Source organism: Ornithorhynchus anatinus, chromosome 9, assembly GCF_004115215.2.
Source record: "Ornithorhynchus anatinus isolate Pmale09 chromosome 9, mOrnAna1.pri.v4, whole genome shotgun sequence".
Taxonomy (NCBI): domain Eukaryota; kingdom Metazoa; phylum Chordata; class Mammalia; order Monotremata; family Ornithorhynchidae; genus Ornithorhynchus; species Ornithorhynchus anatinus.
In genome coordinates, this window is record NC_041736.1 from 40947142 (window position 1) to 40965709 (window position 18568).

Here is an 18568-nt window from a genome sequence, read left to right on the forward strand (position 1 = left end):
GTGTGTGTGTCTCCCACCCTCCTCCCGGGCCAAATTCTGTAGTTTTATATGGCCACAGCTCTCCTTGGCTCCTCCACGCCCATCCAAAGCTTACCGAGTGAGTGAAAGCTCACTGACTTCTGAAAGCGTTACTGGTGTTTCCAGCTGGTTTCCAGCTTTTTTCCCACCCTTTTCAATGCCAGGAATAATCTTCAGAGGACCTCAGCTGGGTTTGCTTTTAGAGCCTTCCTTTTCCCAGCAATCGGGTGTCTGTCAAACTTCATTTGGAGCTTCACTGACTTGCACCAAGCACCTAAGAACTAAGGCTTATGTGGGTTAAATATGCCGTAGCGAGCCCAGGTGGTCTCCTCACTGTGGGACTGCTCAGCCCAGCTGGAGGCAGAGCCTATTGTTTTTCAGTGAACCAATCCCATCCTCCTTCAGGCAGTGGGATCCAAGGGACAACAAGTAGAAATGATTTTTCTTCCTTAGCCCCCGTGAGCCCCGACAGAATGCTGTTCTACTCACGAGTGGCTGGGCTCTCTGGGGCCAAGGGTGGGGATAACATGGCAGTGGAATTTCTGCTTTAGTATTCCCCTTACTCTGAACCCAGAAGCAGTGTGGCTTAGTAGAAAGAGCAGTGGCCTGGGAGTCAGAGGATCTGGTTCTAATTCTGGCTATACCGGTTGGTTTTTTAATAGTATTTGTTAAGTGCTTACTGTGTGCCAAGCACTGTACTAAATGCTCAAGTAGATACAGGGTAATCCGATTGGACACAGTCCATGTCCCATGTGGGGCTCACAATCTTAATCCCTGTTTTACAAATAACGTAACTGAGGCACAGAGAAGTTAAGTGACTTGCCCAAGATCACACAGCGGACGTGGTAGAGCCATGATTAGAACCCAGGTTCTCTGACTCCCAGGCCTCTGCCCTTTACACTAGGCCATGCTGTTTCTCAGTTGCCTCCTTTGTGACCTTGGACATGTCACTTAACTTATCTGTGCCTCAATTTTCTTATCTGTAAAATGGGGAGTAAATACTTATTCTCTCCTGTTCTTAGACTGTGACTTCTAGATGGGATAGGGACCGTGTCTGACCTAATCATTTTGTATCCACACCAATACTTAGTATAGTGCCTGGTGAAGAGTAAGCATTTAATAAACACCACAATTACCATTATAGTAATATCAAATTATCATCATCATAATAACCCCCCACCAAGCCCACATTTCTTTCTGCCAGAATTCACCAGGAAGGAGAAGTTTATCTTCGCCATTATGCTGGGGTGACCAAGTGATTCTTATAGGGTCTGAAGTCATAACATACCCAGAAGAATTGACACAATCAGGAGCAAAAATCAGTAAGGTAAAATGGCCCAAATAACCAACCTGAGTAACCATCCCAGTCCCCCGGTCTGCCCAAAATTGATACCCTTTCCACTCAGTCCGTAGGAATCCTGAGCAATCAATCAATCTGTAGTATTGATTTATTGATACACACAGACTGTGTGAAGAGCACTGTACTAAGTACTGGGGAGAGTACGATATAACAGATGGTAGAGACATTCCCGCTTACAGTCTAGACCTGGTCTCCAGAAACTGTACCTCTGTCCCCACCATAACTCCAAGAGGTTTCCCAAAGTGCACCCACCTGTTGCTACTCCTAGAGTGGCTTCAGCTTCCTAAACATATTCACCCCAATATAAAAAAGCCCAAATGTCTGCATGCGGTCTGCAGACTCTCCCAATAACCTAGAATTCCAACCATCGTTTCTTGTTAGCCTGGATTTCCAAAGTTTTCCCCAGCCCCTCTTGTATGTCCACTATCTTGTATCTGTCTCTCATCACCCATAAAGCATCCACAGCCCTAGCCGAGCTTGCGTAGATGAACGGGTGGTTTGGAGGTCATATAAGTATGTTTAAACACCTGGTAGAATGCGAGGGTGGGTAGAAAAGCCCATGATATGGGGAGGTATGGCAGCAGGTGGTGGTTGAGGGGGAAGACTAGATTTAAGCTGCAGACAACAATTCAGAGGTGATAACAGGCTGGTGTAACTTGGGGTAGGGAAACTGAGGAACCAGGAACAGTTTTTGACCTGAAACCCGTAGAAAAAAGGGTCAAGAAAGTGAAGGGAAATAGAGGGGTGAGTAGAATATAATTCAGTGAATACGAACAATGATTTTGACTGAGAGAAGACCATTCTCACTTCGTTGTTTGTAATATTCATTGAGCCATTTGACCTCATTTGTGAGAATCCCCTAAAAAGAATAGGCAACTTTCACTCCACTCATTTTCAATAGATCGACATCTACTGATCCCTAATCACACCCTCCAGCTGTCAATAAACAATACTATGCGCGTCCGAGACTTCACCGGATCCAAGGCCCATCTGTCTTTCCATTGCTTGCCGTCACTCCGATAAAGTTCAGGGAATGGCCACAATGTTCCCACTGTCACTGGGCTGCCCTTGGAGTGATCCATGCCGGACTGGCCTTGAACCCTTGTAGAAAACCAGCTCCAGATAAGAAGGAGCCTGTCAAGGTTCATCCCAATGTAGACTCTTTGAAAAATCCACTGAAAAGAAGCCAGACTAATAGCTGGTTTATCGGAGGTGACATCCAGCAACAAACAAGGTCCCCCGCTGTCTTGGTTTTCCCAAACTAAACAAAGGCATCGTTACCACTGACTCAGGGGAGGAAGTGAGGAGACCCCTAAGGAACTCGGGCAGGATTGGGTCTCATTACTGGGGATACAGGACTGACTTTCAGCATTTCTTGGAAACCATCTGAGGCTAATATACACCTAGCTGGATGTGAATAGGCGGTAATCAATCAATGGTGTTTTTTTCGAGTGCTTCCTGCATGCAGAATACTGTATTAAGTGCTTGGGAGAGTACAATATAACAGAGTCGGTGGACATGTTCCCTGCTCCTCCCCCTCTCCCTTCCCCTCCCCTCAGCACTGTTCTCATTTGTATATATTTTTATGACCCTATTTATTTTGTTAATGAGGTGTACATCCCCTTGATTCTATTTATCGTGATTAAGTTGTCTTGTTTTTGTCCCTCTGTTTCCCCCGATTAGACTGTAAGCCCGTCAAACGGCAGGGACTGTCTCTATCTGTTGCCGAATTGTACATTCCAAGCGCTTAGTACAGTGCTCTGCACATAGTAAATGCTCAATAAATACTATTGAACGAAAGAATGAATGATTGATGAGCTTAAAGTCCCTAGGGGGAGGCAGACATTAATATAAATAAATACATTTTGGATATGTTCTTATGTGCTGTGGGGCTGCGGGAAGGGTGAAAAAAGGGATCAAATCTAATTGGAAGGGCGATGCAGAAGTGAGTGGGAGAAGAGGAAATGAGGACTTATTGGAGGAGATGTGTTAAATAAGGCCTTGAAACTGGGAAAAGTAATTGTCAGATATGAAAAGGGAGACAATTCCAGGCCAGCGGCAGGACGTGGGCAAGAGGTCGGCAGCGAAATGGACAAGATGAAATATAGCGAGTAGGTGGGCATTAGAGGAGTAAAGTGTGCAGGCTGGGTTGTAGTGGGAGAGCAGCAAGATGAGGGAGAAGGGGGCAAGGTGATTGAGTGGTAAGGAGTTTCTGTTTGATGCAGAGGTGGATAGGCAACCACTGATTCTCTTCCCCTCTTCAAAACCCTACTTAAAACTCACCTCCTCTAAGAGGCCTTCCCAGACTGAGCTTCTCTTCTCCCTCTACTCCCTCTGCCACCCCCCCTTTACCTGTCCGCAGCGAAACCCTCTTTTTCCCCTTTTCCCTCTGCTCCTCCACCTCTCCCTTCCCATCCCCACAGCACTGTACTCGTCCGCTCAACTGTATATATTTCCATTACCCTATTTATTTTGTTAATGAATTGTACATCGCCATGATTCTATTTAGTTGCCATTGTTTTTACGAGATGTTCTTCCCCTCGACTCTATTTATTGCCATTGTTCTCGTCTGTCCGTCTCCCCCGATTAGACTGTAAGCCCGTCAAACGGCAGGGACTGTCTCTATCTGTTGCCGACTTGTTCATCCCAAGCGCTTAGTACAGTGCTCTGCACATAGTAAGCACTCAATAAATACTATTGAATGAAAGGTTCTTGAGAAATGGAGAAACGGGGACTGACCATTTTTGTAGAAAAATGACCCGGGCTGCCGAGTGACGTATGGACTGGAGTGGGAAGAGACAGGAGACGGGGAGGTCAGCCAGGAGGCTGATGCAGTAATCGTGCTGGGATAGGATAAGTGCTTGTATTAATGTAGTAGTGGTTTGGATGGAGAGGAAAGGGCAGATTTTAGCGATAGGCCCAAGTTTGACTTCAGACAGTTGAGGGATGTGGCAGACACGAAGCTGAGTATACCAATCAATTGTATTTCTTGAGTCTTACATCAATGTATTAAGCGCTTGTAAGAGCAATGTACTAAACGCTGGCTTAGTACAGTATAACAGTTGGGATGTCGGTATGCAATGCTGTTCGAAAGAGCAGATATCAATAGGAGTAGGCAGCGTCTTAGTTTTACCATTTTTTACATTAGTAAGGTCCTTATTAGAATACTTCATCTACTTTTAGTTACGCTCATTCTGTTGAGAAGCTGCCTCAGGTCCATGAAAGAATAACAAAAGTGATTACTTGGAGGACAGATAAAAGGAGTTGAGGTTTTTTGCCCAGAGAGGAGATTGCTAACAGGTGACTTAACAACTGCCATTATTTGCAAAAGCCTTTTTATGAGGTGGACACAGAAGACAATAGAAAATAGGCTTGAAGTACATCAGGGAAGGTTTTGGCTGGACTGTAAACTCCCCGTGGAAAGCTTTAAGAAAAGGAGAGACAGCCAACAGACTAGACAGTTATACTGTACTCTTCCCAAGTGCTTAGTACAATGGTCTGCACATAGTAAGAGCTCGATAAATATGATTGATGGACAGAAAGAAGAACTTATTTACTCTCGGGGTGATAAAATCCTGGCATAGACTGTACCAAGGGAGATTGGGGAAATCTCCATCTCGAGAGAGAGCTTTAAGAAAAGGAGAGATAGCCAACAGACCTAGAGAGTTTAGCCATTCACTTCCATCCAGGCGAACTCTTTAATTCTGCAATCATTTTTCTGACCGGTTGCTGGGAGAGGCCTTTCCAGCTTCATCTAGCTTCAACCGGCTCCTGGCCGTCGCTAGAATACTCCACCTCCCCTGCCTCCCCTGAGGCTAGGAAGGGGATTCAGGGAGACGAATTTTTTTTGGCTCCCACTTTTCTCAGGGCATCGGGTTTTCTCATAAGGCTCGTCTCTCCTCACCCCTCCCTCGCTCTGCTCTCTGGGGGCCGCCAGGTCCACCACACTGTCAGAGAAACTGGGTCTTGCCCATGAGTCTGAAGGAACAGATGGGGAAGGTGTGTAGATAGAATAACAAATTACTGCGGGGTCACTGGCCCCAGTTTCAGCGTTGAGGCTCCAGAATGCTCGGCATCCCCACAAAGAGCTTTCCTGCCTACGGTGTATTCCCAAGGAAAGGTGGGCTCAATCTGGGCTTCTCAAAAAGCTTCGGAATTGTTTTTGGCAAATTAATGCCTCCCAAACTGCTTATTTTTATAAGCTTATTATTAGCGCATTTGCTTAAGCTAAGGCCCTTCAGAAAATAAACTCCCACGGACATAGCATTTGAGTTGCCACCTGGGCTTGGGTTATTCCTAGCTAATAAGACCCAACAATGTGGCCCAGCGAATAGGGCATGGGCCTGGGAGTCAGAAGGACCTGGGTTCTAAACCTAACTCTGCCACTTGTCTGCTGTGTGACCTTGGACAAGTCACTTCACTTCTCTGTGCCTCAGTCTCCTCATCTGTAAAATGAAGATTAAGACTGTGAGCCTTACGTGGGACAGGGACTGTGCCCAAACTGATCAGCTTGTATCTATCCCAGTGCTTTATATAGTGCCTAATACCCTAAGAAAACAAACATAGCTCTAACCAGGGAGATTCTGATTCCATCTGAGCCACAAGCAGGGATGCATTCTTGGGGTGGGAGAGAAATTGGAAATAGACGGGGGGGATCCTGGCTATGTCTTTTTAAAACTATTTAGTTACCAAACATATTAAGAAATCCTAGAACTGCAGTCCCCTTTGTTCCCCATCTCCACTCTCTATCTCAGCACATTCAGAAGTGAGATCCCTGAGACCAGGAAACTCAGTTCTCATCTTTATAATAATCATTTTATTTATCAAAGGCCCATTGGGTGCAATATATTGTAGTGAGAGCATGGGACAGTACAACAGGAGGAAGTAATATGTCGCCTGCCTACAAGGAGCTCTGTGGGCAGACAACCCACGTGTTGAACACTTCTTACCATTCCCCAGACCAAGCCAAGATGACGTTTTCCTGAAGAGCCATACGGATTAATCGACCACGGATAGAGTTGGGCCCTGATCCATTCTGGCCTGGATCCTCCCTGGCCCTAACGTTTCCAAAAGTTGGGTTCCAGCACTCCCAAACCCCGACTTTAAAAACGATGCCTTCGGAAGGGTCGACGTATAAAGGAGGCATGGTCCCTGTAAGTGTCTGCCAGATGCACACACAGCCCAGTGCCATCTTTGCGTCGGAGTGGCCACCTAAGGCCAACTATGGCCCCACATGGTGATACTGCAGGGACAAAAGCACTAAACAGAAGGAAAGCACGGTTAAAAACCTGCTTGGGGCTATAAAACCAAAACAAAGAAGGTAACCTTCAATCTGCCTGCTGCTGACTTCCTTCCCCTCCTTCTGTCCGGGGACTCTGGCAAATGGAGAAAGGGGAGTGTATAGAAGCTTACTCAAATTCCAGGGTTTCACCACAGTTAGGAATTGGGTATCTGGGAAAAGATTCAGAACCCCTCTGGGAGGTTGTTGGGATAAAAAGGATCAGGTCTGGGATGTATTGCAACTTGTTGGAAGGGGACATTAGGGGGAAGAACAAGGAGCCGAGACTCTAGTAAAAACCTTATGGGGCTATGTCAGGCAGCTGGGGCCACTGATGGGGAGAGGCGGGAGGCCGGGGGGACAATCCTATCAGACTCCTGGGGACAGAAGTTCCATCAGCCCCGGCCCTGAGATTCCATCACTCCGGGATGAGCTCCAGGAGACGGTGCCAAGGAGAAGTGTTCAAGTCATTAATGGACCTTCCTCGGAGTGGTTATTGTTCCCAAGGTCGGGGGAAGCTGCTGCCTGTGTATAATTCTGAAACATGACTCCAGTGCCATTATTCCTCTGCTGCTTAATAATATTTAGTTTTGCTGCTTTTTTCCAGTATTTGTTCCATTAACAAAATGACTTAGGTGGCCTCCCGGCAGCAAAGCAAACTGTACCCCCGACTGCCCTCCCCAACTCATCTGACACGTGGGAGATGGTGCCTGGGTGGTGTTTCTGTTTTTAAACCCCAGGAAGTGTAGGGATTCAAAAATACAAATTCTCTTCTTTATAAATAATGGCAGGGAAGCAGCATGGCCCAGTGGAAAAAGCATGGGCCTGGGAGTCAGAGGACCTGGGTTCTGATCCTGGCTCTGCCACTTGCCAGCTGTGTGACCTTGGACAAGTCTTTTAACTTCTCTGCACCTCAGTTACCTCATCTGTAAAATGGGGATTCAATACGTGTTCTCCCTCCTACTTAGATTGTGAATCCCATGTGGAACCTGATTATCTTGTATCTACCCCAGCACTTAGAGTAAAGCTTGGTACATAATAAGCCCTTAACAAATACCACAATCATCATCTATTATTATTATTAGGGAATGAGTCATTCCTGTGTTTAGTCGGGAGGGTGTTTAGTCGGCTGAGATCCCTAAGGCAGAGACGGCATTTAAACCTAAAATAACGTCATTTCCCTCCATTAAAATTTCAGTGCTCTTCCAGGCTGGTAAATACGTGCATATACTGTGTGATGCAGATCCTGACTTAACAGCATGTTTCTGGGAAAGGGAGAAAAATGATTTTCTATCCACGGTGACTGCAGCTCAATGCTGCCCCTGTTAGGCAGTCAGTTTGTGGCTGAAGCACCTCTGCTCTAAGGTCATCAAGGACAGAGGGCACATGAAAACCGCTCCTTTCAGAATCCTTCACTGGAGCGGGGACTGGGGAAAGGGAAATGAAAGGAGAAGAGGTTGGAAGTTTGAAATTCCCTGGGTTCTAGGTTTTCCCTCTCTCAGATCTGGAGCAGAGCTAGAAGGAACCAACAGGCCTGGTGGGCCTAAAGAGAAATGTAGTGCTGGATGGTTATTTGTAGCTGGAAGAAAGCTAAAGGTTTTGCTTTGAAGCCTTAACACAAAGACTGACAGGAAGTCTCCCTGCCCTCCTCTGGGAGGGGATCCTGTGGTGGGTAGAGGTGGATTAGGTTCCAGCTTAACTTCTTCCTAACCCTAATTTAGCCAGCTTCCCATCCAAGCTCTCCCACACCTGCCTTCCAGCAGTGCCCACTTTGGGGACCGAGAGTTCATTCATTCGATCGTATTTATTGAGCGCCTACTGCCTGCAGAGCACTGTACTAGGCGCTTGTCCAACCCAGAGGGCTCTGGACCCCCAGAAACATTGACTAATGGTCAAAGTCTGAAACGGGTAAGGGGGAAAGAGAGAAGGAAATCCCCAAGGAAATGAAGCAAGCCAGGACAATGTGGGGAGAGGAAAGGAAGTGGGGTTGACCATTTAAGCATTTGTACAGTAGCTTACAAGGTAGAGGAGGAGCAGTAATAATAATAATAATGTTGGTGTTTGTTAAGTGCTTACTATGTGCAGAGCACTGCTGTAAGCACTGGGGTAGATACAGGGTAATCAGGTTGACCCACGTGAGTCTCACAGTTAATCCCCATTTACAGATGAGGTAACTGAGGCACAGAGAAGTGAAGTGACTTGCCCACAGTCACACAGCTGACAAGTGGCAGATGCAGGATTTGAACCCATGACCTGATTCCCAAGCCCGGGCGCTTTCCACTGAGCCAGTAGTAACTGACCCCTGAATTCTGCCATCTAGCCGACAGCCAGCCTGACCCCCAACACACTGTTCTTTTCAGCCCCACCTGCAAAATGGACAGTGATTCATTTTAATGCATTAACTTTGAAGAAAATGGATAACTACCAGCCCATCTACCAGATCAAGGAAGAACTTCCCACTACTTCCTGTTTTGTCGCTTTCAACCACTTCCCTCACTCAGATTACAGCCTATTTCACATTCCTAAAGAAGTCACTGTGATCTTTTAATGGAAATGAAACATTAATGACATGCTGAATGCAATGGAAAATTAAGAACTGGATGTGAGGGCCTCTCACAGCACCTCCAAGCTAGAGAGGCTTGTTGGGATTTGCAGAGAGTTCCCGTGTTGAAAATCAATAAGCTTGAGTCTCCCCTGATACAGCAAATATTCCGATCTGGGGAGGAGAGAAGAGTTCCTTGCTCTTGAGGTTTTTCCTTGTCCCTGGATCTTTCAGCTCCTTTTTCCATTTTGGGGTTTTACCGAGCCGCCGGACACCGTCTGGGTTTGACTACCGGGGAACCGAGGGAGTGTTCGAGGCCTTCGAACATCCCGGTTCTTCACTCCCTAAGATTTCTGTCACCATCCTAGGCCCCACCTTTTAGAAATCCTACCTTTTAGAAACCAGTGCCAATTTAGCTACTTCGTTGTCTCAAGCCTGCAACTCAATTCCAATGAAGGGAAAACTTTTTTGCCTGACAGATCGATCACCTTTTCCTCCTCTTCCAACAGGTTAACCCTTTCAGGGATCGAATCTGCAAAGTGTTCTCTCATGGCGATGTATTCTCTTTTGAGGATGTGCTGGGCATGGCTTCTGTGTTCAGTAAAAAGGCCTGCCCTAGCCTAAAGATCGAGTATGCCTTCCGCATTTTTGGTAAGACCTTTGGATAAGAAAGGGAAGGAGGGACTCTGGGGTCCATTATCCTATAGCACCTCTGTATGATAAGCTTCCTAAAGGAACGAGATTGCAGAATCAGAGGCGGTGTTTGAGGCCCGTGGTGTTGCAATACTGAGATGAGAGGGTAACTGTACTCAAAGCACATGACAGAAACCCTTTCTCTGATGAATGAGAGAGAGCAAAAGGAGCAGAACACTTCCAGGGCCCTCAGAGAGTGAGGGAAGGAGCCAAGATTGCAGATGAAGGGCTGGAAACCTGGGGCAAGTGTTATAAGAGGGGAAAAGAGGCTGATCAATGGGAAGTGAATCATAAGCCTGATATTTAGAGATCTCACTGCCTGAGTCCGTGAGATGGAGAGGCCGGCTATAGTGGGATGGACTAAGACAAGCTGACAGAGTGTCAAAATAGGGGTGGTGTCCCCGAGGACACATTATAACTGTAACTGTGGTATTTGTTAAGCACTTACTATGTGCTAAACACTGTACTGAGTGCTGTGGTAGATACATGTTACTCAGGTTGGACAACACAGTCCCTGTCCCACATGGGGCTCACGGTCTTCATCCCCATTTGACAGATGAGGTCACTGAGGCACAGAGAAATTAAGTGACTTGCCCAAGGTTACACAGCTGACAAGTGGCGGAGTCAGGATTGGAACCCAGACCTCTGACTCCCAAGCCCGGGTCCTTTCCACTGAACCATGCTGCTTCTCCCCGTGGTGAATTGAACCCCCAGGTATGTGGGGTCCTGAACAGACCTCATCTCTTCCTGAGCTATTAAGGAGCCACAGAGATGCCTTGGGCCTAACTGGTCGTGATCAGGGGGAATCTGGCTGAGACTAAATTAGCCTCAGAAGAGCAGGGAGCCCAGAGGCACTTGTTACTAGGACTTTATAATAATAATAATAATTTTGGTATTTGTTAAGCACTTACTATGTGCCAAGCACTGTTCTAAGCACTGGGTAGATACAAGGTAATCAGGTTGTCCCACTTGGGGCTCACAGTCTTAATCCCCATTTTCCAGATGAGGTAATTGAGGCACAGAGAAGTTAAGTGACTTGACCCAAGTCACATAGCTGACAAGTGGCAGATCCGGGATTAGAACCCACGACCTCTGACTCCCAAGCCCGGGCTCTTTCCACTGAGCCATGCACAAGCATTTGAGAATGGGCAGTTCATTGGCATCAGAACTGGCACCCTTCAAACAAACCGTCAACAGTCAGTGAACAAGTTTCTGTGTGCAGAACACTGCTCTAGGCCCCTTTAGGAATTTCAAAAGGAAGAATGTGACATATCCCTGCCCTCTAAGACTCTTAGCACTGAGTCGTCCACTTATAATTTATAGCAGTGTTAGATTTCTCTGGTGGCCAACTCAGCACCACTAATCAGAATCAGTGGTATTTATCGAGCGCTTCCTGTGTGCAGAACACTGTACTAAGCGCTTGGGAGATTACAGTATAGCAGTATAAGAGACATTCCCCGCTAACAACGAGCTTACAGTCCAGAGCCTATAGTCGTACAGTATTTGGTTCCTCCTGCTTTCCCTGGGCACTGGCTATTTCCTCCCAGATTTGACTGCAGCACCGCCTGGAACTTGAGATGACCTAAGTTGGTGCTGCTGCAGGAATCAGTGGTCCTGTAGGAAAGGAAGCCACCGCCCCTCCTTTTCATTCTATTCAGGAACTGCTTCTTCCCAGCAGATATCAATGAGAACGGTTTCATCGACGAGGAAGATCTCCAAATCATCATTCAGCGATTGCTTAACAGTGAGGACCTGGGAGCGGATGAGATGACAAAACTAACTAATCATGTGTGTACCCAGAGAGATGGTATTGTGTTCTCACCGTCCTCGCATCAATCCATCGGTGGTATTTATTGAACGCTGACTGTGTGCAGAGCACTGTACGAAGCACTTGGGAAAGAACAATATAACAGAGTTAGTGGGCAGGTTCCCTGCCCACAGGGAGCTTACAGTCTAGAGACCATCACTGATGGGTTGGAGTAGCTCTCTCTGACTTCAGATGCAGAGCACACAGGGGGTCCCCAGAAGCATACAATCAAGGTTCAGATGTAAGTGGTGCTAGTAGATATGTATTAAGCAATATCCTGTAACCAGGAGAACAGGCGCTTACGTGGTTTTCCAGTAGTGGCGATCGTTTACCCTGAGCTATCTACACTCATTCCCAATCTCTAGATCCCCAGTGGCACAAGGTTTCACATCCGACATAGTCCAGTGAGGAAATTGAGGCCCAGAGAGTTAAGTGAGTTGCCCAGGTCACAGAGCGGGTCAGTGGTGAAGCCAAGACTAGAATCCAAATCTCCTGACTCCCAGTCTTGTGTACTTTCCACTAGGTTCCTGCCAGTAGGCCTGGTCTCCCAAGCTATTCTTGGCCCCAGAAGTCTTGGCAGATGGGCCATATTGAGGCTGGAGACAGCAGGAAGGAGTCCTCCAGGGAGCTTGGCAATTAGGCCCCTTTCCATCGCCTCCGGGCTCAGCTCGAGCCTTTAGGGTTATTTTTAGCCTTGAAGCCGCTAGAGAGGCCCGGGGTTGGATATTTTTAGTCTTCGAATCCAACCTCTTCTGTGGCTTCCAGATCTGATCCCCCAAACCCTGTCCGTTTTTAGCTCTGAAGCCTGTCGTGGCAGGTTTGACCCTGCTCTGGAAGACAGGGAGAGGGATGCCTCTTGGCCTGCCTTAGCCTGGCTTCTGAACTGCCAAGGGGCTTGGATGTAGGCTTGCCTAAATGGGTCCGGTCCAACTTGATACAACCTCTCCCAGCCCCAGGATTGTGGGTTGGCTGTGTTTGGCCTGATGTTGATGGGAAGGGTCAGGGAGGCCAGGAGGATGCTGAATTTGCTCCCAAGCTGCTTGACAGGAGCTTCCCTCTTCCTGAGAGATGAGAGACCATTTGTGGTGGAGCACCGATTGTTTTACTGCAGCAGATTTCATGGGCTCTTGCTTTCTCCCATCTGCTCATTAGACAACGGGAGACTGCCGCGGGACCGACTCTACCGTATAGGCAACTGCCTAGGGTGTCATTGGGCTTTTTTCTCCTTTCGGCTCTGTTTCTCGCCTGGTGGTTCACTTGCCTTCCACATTCTTCCTTTTCTCTCAGGCACTGGTGTTTTAGGTCGGCTCTGACCTTCATTCTCTGTGGCCTTGACCCCTTGTCAATAGTGATGCAGATGGGGCTCTCTAGTGGCCCTGGGCCTTGCTAGTGGTTAGGGCATTATAGCGCCAAGACTCTCCCTTGGAGAGAGTTGGAGGAAAAGCTCTTGGTGACTTCAGGAAGGCTGTGACAGCTCCCATCTGGGATGGGGACTCCCAGAGGATGGAACAGAGGAATTTGCATTTCCTTAAAGGCATCTATCCTGTGATAAAGTGAGGAATCCAGCTTGGAGTTCTCTCACAACCTTTCACCCAACTCCCCACAGGTGAGGATTTCTCTTTCCTAGAGTGCCCAGCTGGATCCCCAGGGTGTAACAGGGGGTCCCTGGCTTCAACAGAGGGGTGAAGCCACAAGTCCAACAGCCCTGGTCTCGATCCCTTCTCTAACATCCTGTTTCCCCTCCCCTGCTTCTCCTCCCACCTTGCCTCACTTAGATCCTGGCAGAGGCTGATCTGGACAATGACCACATGCTGTCATTTTCAGAGTTTGAACACGCCATGTCCAAGTGTCCAGATTTCATGAGGTAAGGAGCTTCCTGCGGCATCTCGAGGATGGATCAGCAATCGATCCAGGGCCTCAGCTTTCCCTAGCAAACCGTGAGATTCCCTTGGAGCCAGCCAGGGGCAGGAGTATCAGGAAGGATGGTCCCATTCCAGAGGGAGTTTTTATTTGAACTAGGGAGGCTGTAGAGACTGTAAAGCCTGTAAAGCGTGGCAAGGGGAGGATTGGAATGGAGCTGACTATAAACACAGCACTGTTTCCAGGCACCCTGAATTGGGGGAGAACTCAGTGTGGTCTGTAAAGTTGCTAAATCCAGATCCTGTTTCCTCTTCAGTTCCTTTAGGATTAATTCCTGGTCCATTTGATGGAGGAGTCGCTGTCTTGCAAACACCCTTACCAGACTGAGGTTTTTGGCTGCCACAAGGACCATCTCTGGAATCTGGTCCAGCTCCCATCTCTTGGCGTTAGGGGAAAGGCCCTGACTAGAAATACATTTCTTGCTCTGGAAAGAATAAAGCCACAATGTGGCATGTTTCTTTACTATTTATATTATTCAGTACCATCTTTTTTTTCTTAAGATCATTTTTCAAAAGGAAAAAATCCATTTGTCTCCGAATCTGCCCAGGTTAAGACTCGTATTAAAAGCATACTGAATAGCTCGGATTGTGCAATGCAGACAGGATGACATTTTTCCCACTATAATCTATATGTTTATCTAATTAACTGAAAGGATTCTGACCTTTCTTTCAGCCCTATCCCCAACCCTGCTGCTGCCCTATGCAACTTCAAGGCATACGCAGAATCCAGGCTGACTTGTAGTAGGGTGAGAGAGAGGAATGCAGCCACCACTACTCCTGGGCAGCAGCTAGCAATCAGGCTGACCCCCAGGCCACCTGAGAAATGCCCACGAACTTGAAGTTTCATGACCAAAATCCCCTTTCCACAAAACATATTCAGCCCTACCAGTGGACACTGGATAATGTGTACTAGTAACAAACTTCTCATCACTAGCCACCTATTGGTCATTATACAGTTAGTGCCCTAGCATTCTGTTAGGACACAGAGTCCTTGAAAGTTTTCTGACCACTCCTTCCATCTCCTCTATGCAAGCCTGGCTTTTGTGGTTCTGTGAAACTGGCTTAAAATTTGAACACTATAGAGGTCATTATCATCATCGTCATCATTGTCCTCTAGACTGTAAGCTCCTTGTGGGCAGGGAACATGTCTACCAACTCTGCTGTATTGTACTCTCTCAAGCGCGTAGTACACTGCTCTAAATACCATTGATGATGGTCTTCAGTATTCATTGAGTATCTATTGTGTGTAGAACTAGGTGCCTAGAAACAGAGATCAAAAGTAGAAGATATGGACCCTACTTTTGAGGAGAGATGCATCACTTTGGGACACAAAAACAAACTGAACCAAATGGAAATTCAGTTAATACTATGTGCAGAACCTTCCCTTTGTGAGTACCGCAAAAAGGAAGAAGTAAGTATAGTTTTCCCGCTTCTGGGAAAGAGAAAATGCTCCCTTAGATGTTGAGTCCTATGTGGGACAAGGCCTGTGTCTGACCTGATTATCTTGTATCTACTCCAGAGTTTAGTACAATGCTTGGCACATATATGAGCTTAACAAATGCTACAATTATTATTACAATCATAGTAATGTGACCCCCAGGCTTTGGGACAAAAATTATTTCTAACTGGGTTCTGTGGATGCTGTAAACATGTGTCAACTTTTTCATTATGAGGGCAGGGAGGAAAAGGGGAAGGACTTATAAGGAGGAAGCAATTTGAATGGAGTTTGGGAGTGACAGACAGGCTTTGAAGAGCTAATGGATCAGAGAGACTTGGTTTGGAAGTCCTTGGGTCCAATCAGTCACCTGGATGTAAGCAGAGACTGAAAAGCTGTGGGGACAAAAATAATGGGGGGCAGTGGCAACCCAAACCCTCCACTCTTTCAGAAGTGGCAACTATAAGCTTGGTCATGAAACGTCTAGTTTGAATTGAAATATCCAGAGCAATAAAATCCGAAATAGATACCTCACCTCAAAGCCCACCTACTTCAGGAAGCCTCCCTAGATTAGGGCACTGATCCAGCTGACTGACTCTATCCTTGAGGATAAAGCTGGAGTTTTAGCATGTGCCTTGTGTCCACCATGAAGAGGGTATGTAACTCGTGTTCTTTCACAGGCGGAAGGCGAGTCAAACTGTACATTGAGACCAATTCATAAACCAGAGAGCGAGGTTCATCAAATATACTTACTACTCCAGAGGACTGCCAACCTCAAGATTAATGATAATAATAACTGTGGTATTTCTTAAGCGCTAACTTGGGCCAAGTAGTCTACTAAGTGCTGGAGTAGCTACAAGATAATCATGTCCCACATAGGGCTCCCAGTCCAAATAGAAGGGAGAACAGATATTGAATTCCCATTTTGCAGATGAGGGAACTGAGGTACAGAGAAGTTAAATGAATTGCCCAAGGTCACACAGAAGGCAAGTGGCAGAGCCGGCCCATTCTCGTTTCATTAGGCCATGCTGCTTCTCAGGCCTATATGGAATTAGCAAATGTCTCAGCAGGGAGCAGAGAGATAATGGCAGAGCAAAAAGAGAATATGTCTCCCAACTCTGTTATATTGTACTCTCCCAAATGCTCAGTATAGTGCACTGCACGCAGTAAGCACTCAATAAATATGATTGATTGAAAAAAATGAAACATGGGCCAAAGACGGTAGTCATAGGCAAAGAGCACCCGAGACTGGTGTTTTGTTTAACTGGTCAGTACAACCAATATTTGTTAAACCCTGCAGATAAATAAATACAAGCATTTTTTTCTCTTTCATTTAGACTTGTTCAATACAGTATTGGCCCACTTCCTCTTCTAGGTCAATTTCCTTTACTGTCTCGAACTTTTCTGGTAGTGACTGTTTCATCTGCCCCACTTCTGATTAGAAATCTCTCTGCTTCTCTTTGAGGCCTGAATTTTCAGATTGGGTGTCACTGGACCTTGTTTGTTTATTAGGTCACCGTTTTTGAAAGCTAAATCAGCCTGGTTACCATTTACTTGACTAGTTTCCTATATCTTTATAGATAACAGTGCTGTAAGGTGGTAACTTTTCAAACTGGTCTTTGAGGTGTAGAACCTCTCTGTTCATTATAACGTTCTCGACACTTACTCCTGAATTTTTCAGTTGGTGTCATAGAATGATGATTCATTTTTTTCCCTATCCACAGACATCATCCAGAGAAGAAACTATACTTAGGATGCTACCAAATTGTCATTGTTGTGTGACTTTTAAAACAAGTTACAATTTAAAAATTTAAATTTAAATTTAAAAGTTAAAATTCCAAATAAAGTAACCTTCATTGGTACTAAATACATCCATTACTGCCAGATTCAAAGCATATGAATAAAATGTTTCAAAAGGAAGAGGGAGGGCTTCAAACCCAGCAACTGTAGGAGGAATTTTTTTGGACATGGAGGGGAGAACATAAGTACATAAAGGATGCCTTTACTGGTCAAACCGATGGCCTGGACCAGAGGTAAAAGGACGCCCAGAGGGATCAAGTGATGGTTGCCTTTCTTGACATCGATATTAATATTTAAGGATATATCGAGAAGCAACAAGACCTAGTGGAAAGAACATGGGCCTGGAAGTCAGAAGACCTGAGTTCTAATTTTGGCTCCACCACTTGTCTGCTGTGTGCCCGTGTCTCAGTTTCCTCATCTGCAAACTAAGGACCCCAGTGCTTAGTTCAGTGCTTAGTACATAGTAAGTGCTGAACAGATACCACAATAATTTATTATTATTATTCTAGCCCTCCTCTTTTCCCCTCTAACGAACATAAATCCATTTAAAATCTTTTTGAGCCTTTTAACATCCCTAACTTTCTCTCTAGTCATCTGTTATGGGCCTCTTGTGTGACTGAACTGAGTGTGTGAGTGTGTGTGCATGCTTGTCTGGGGTGTAATTAGCTGGCTGACTGGGATAGGAGTGGCTCTCCTCAAAGGATGGTCTCTTCCACCAGGATACAGCCAAGTGATGCAAGTAAATACCTATAAAAAGGACATCTTGCCCTCACTGGGCAAGAAAGTCCTACATTTTGTCCTTTTCCCAGTATATCTCGGAAATCGAACAGGGCCGATTAAAGTCATCCCTTCAGCCCTGGGCCATGGCACCCCAGCTATTTCAGTGTATAGAGTGAGGGGCAGCAGAGAATTGGCTGCCATTGCTGCCCTCTCCTCAGAGTTACTACTTCTGGGGCCCTTGAGAAGGGACACCTACAGCTCTGCTCTAGAAACTTTGGGAAGTCAGCAGTGTTGATGGCTGCACTCGGCTGCTGTGAGTCATTTCCTCCAACTGCTACTTCTCTGGACTGCACCCATGCCTGGGTAAGCATCTGGGAGTTTGTATCGAAGTATTTGGGTCTGCCTGTCTGAGTCCACTTGTCTGTGTGTCACCCCTCACTATCTTCCTTTCTCCCCTTTTCTCTCTCCCTCCCCCATTCCCACACGAACGGACCATTATCCCTGCCCCTGGCTGCCCTGAATTTTGCCCCATTTTGAGCTCCGGAAGGTCTGATTACTTACTATATATAAATGAAGAGCACTATTCCACTTCACTTCAGGAGAGTCTGAGATCATCTCATTACCTGTAAGTGGACTTGAAATATTCAGCTCAGTATGGCCTGCTGTGTGCACATTTCACTCGCTTTTTTCGTCAGTTGAAACGATCCAAAGATCCCATTTCCTTGTCATTTTCACTTCAAGCACCTCCTATTCAAATCATTTCATTTTACAGAGCTACACGAGTGCTGAGTAATCAGGAAGATGAATACTGACTGTTGGGGTGAGGGTGGAGGAGGTCAGTCCTGAGTAGTGTTGAAGGAAGGAGCCTGGTTTCGACGAGGGAAGGGAAAAGGCATTGTAGGTAGGGTGGAACATGCTGCTCTAACCTCTGAGCAACTGTATAACTGCCTGGCCCCCCACCTGCAAGAAGTGGCCATCAGGTAGCTCACACCAACT

The 18568-nt window shown here is 46.4% G+C and overlaps 2 protein-coding genes across 3 annotated transcripts in view; one reads left to right on the top strand and one right to left on the bottom strand.

The window, feature by feature from the left end:
* Positions 1-14089, top strand: part of CIB4 (calcium and integrin binding family member 4) — a 32238-nt gene extending 18149 nt beyond the window's left edge. Inside the window, exons 4-7 of one of the 2 annotated variants that reach the window (XM_007666734.3) lie at positions 9708-9849; positions 11567-11679; positions 13474-13562; positions 13875-14089. In XM_007666734.3, coding sequence (XP_007664924.2) covers positions 9708-9849; positions 11567-11679; positions 13474-13562; positions 13875-13905 — 375 coding nt within the window. In that variant the 3' untranslated portion in view covers positions 13906-14089. The remainder of the gene's footprint in view (positions 1-9707; positions 9850-11566; positions 11680-13473; positions 13563-13874) is intronic. The other variant, XM_001509503.4, reaches the window with a different exon arrangement.
* FAM166C (family with sequence similarity 166 member C) overlaps positions 1-18568 on the bottom strand; it is a 53059-nt gene that overhangs the window by 19625 nt on the left and 14866 nt on the right. The gene's annotated exons all lie outside the window — the stretch shown is intronic.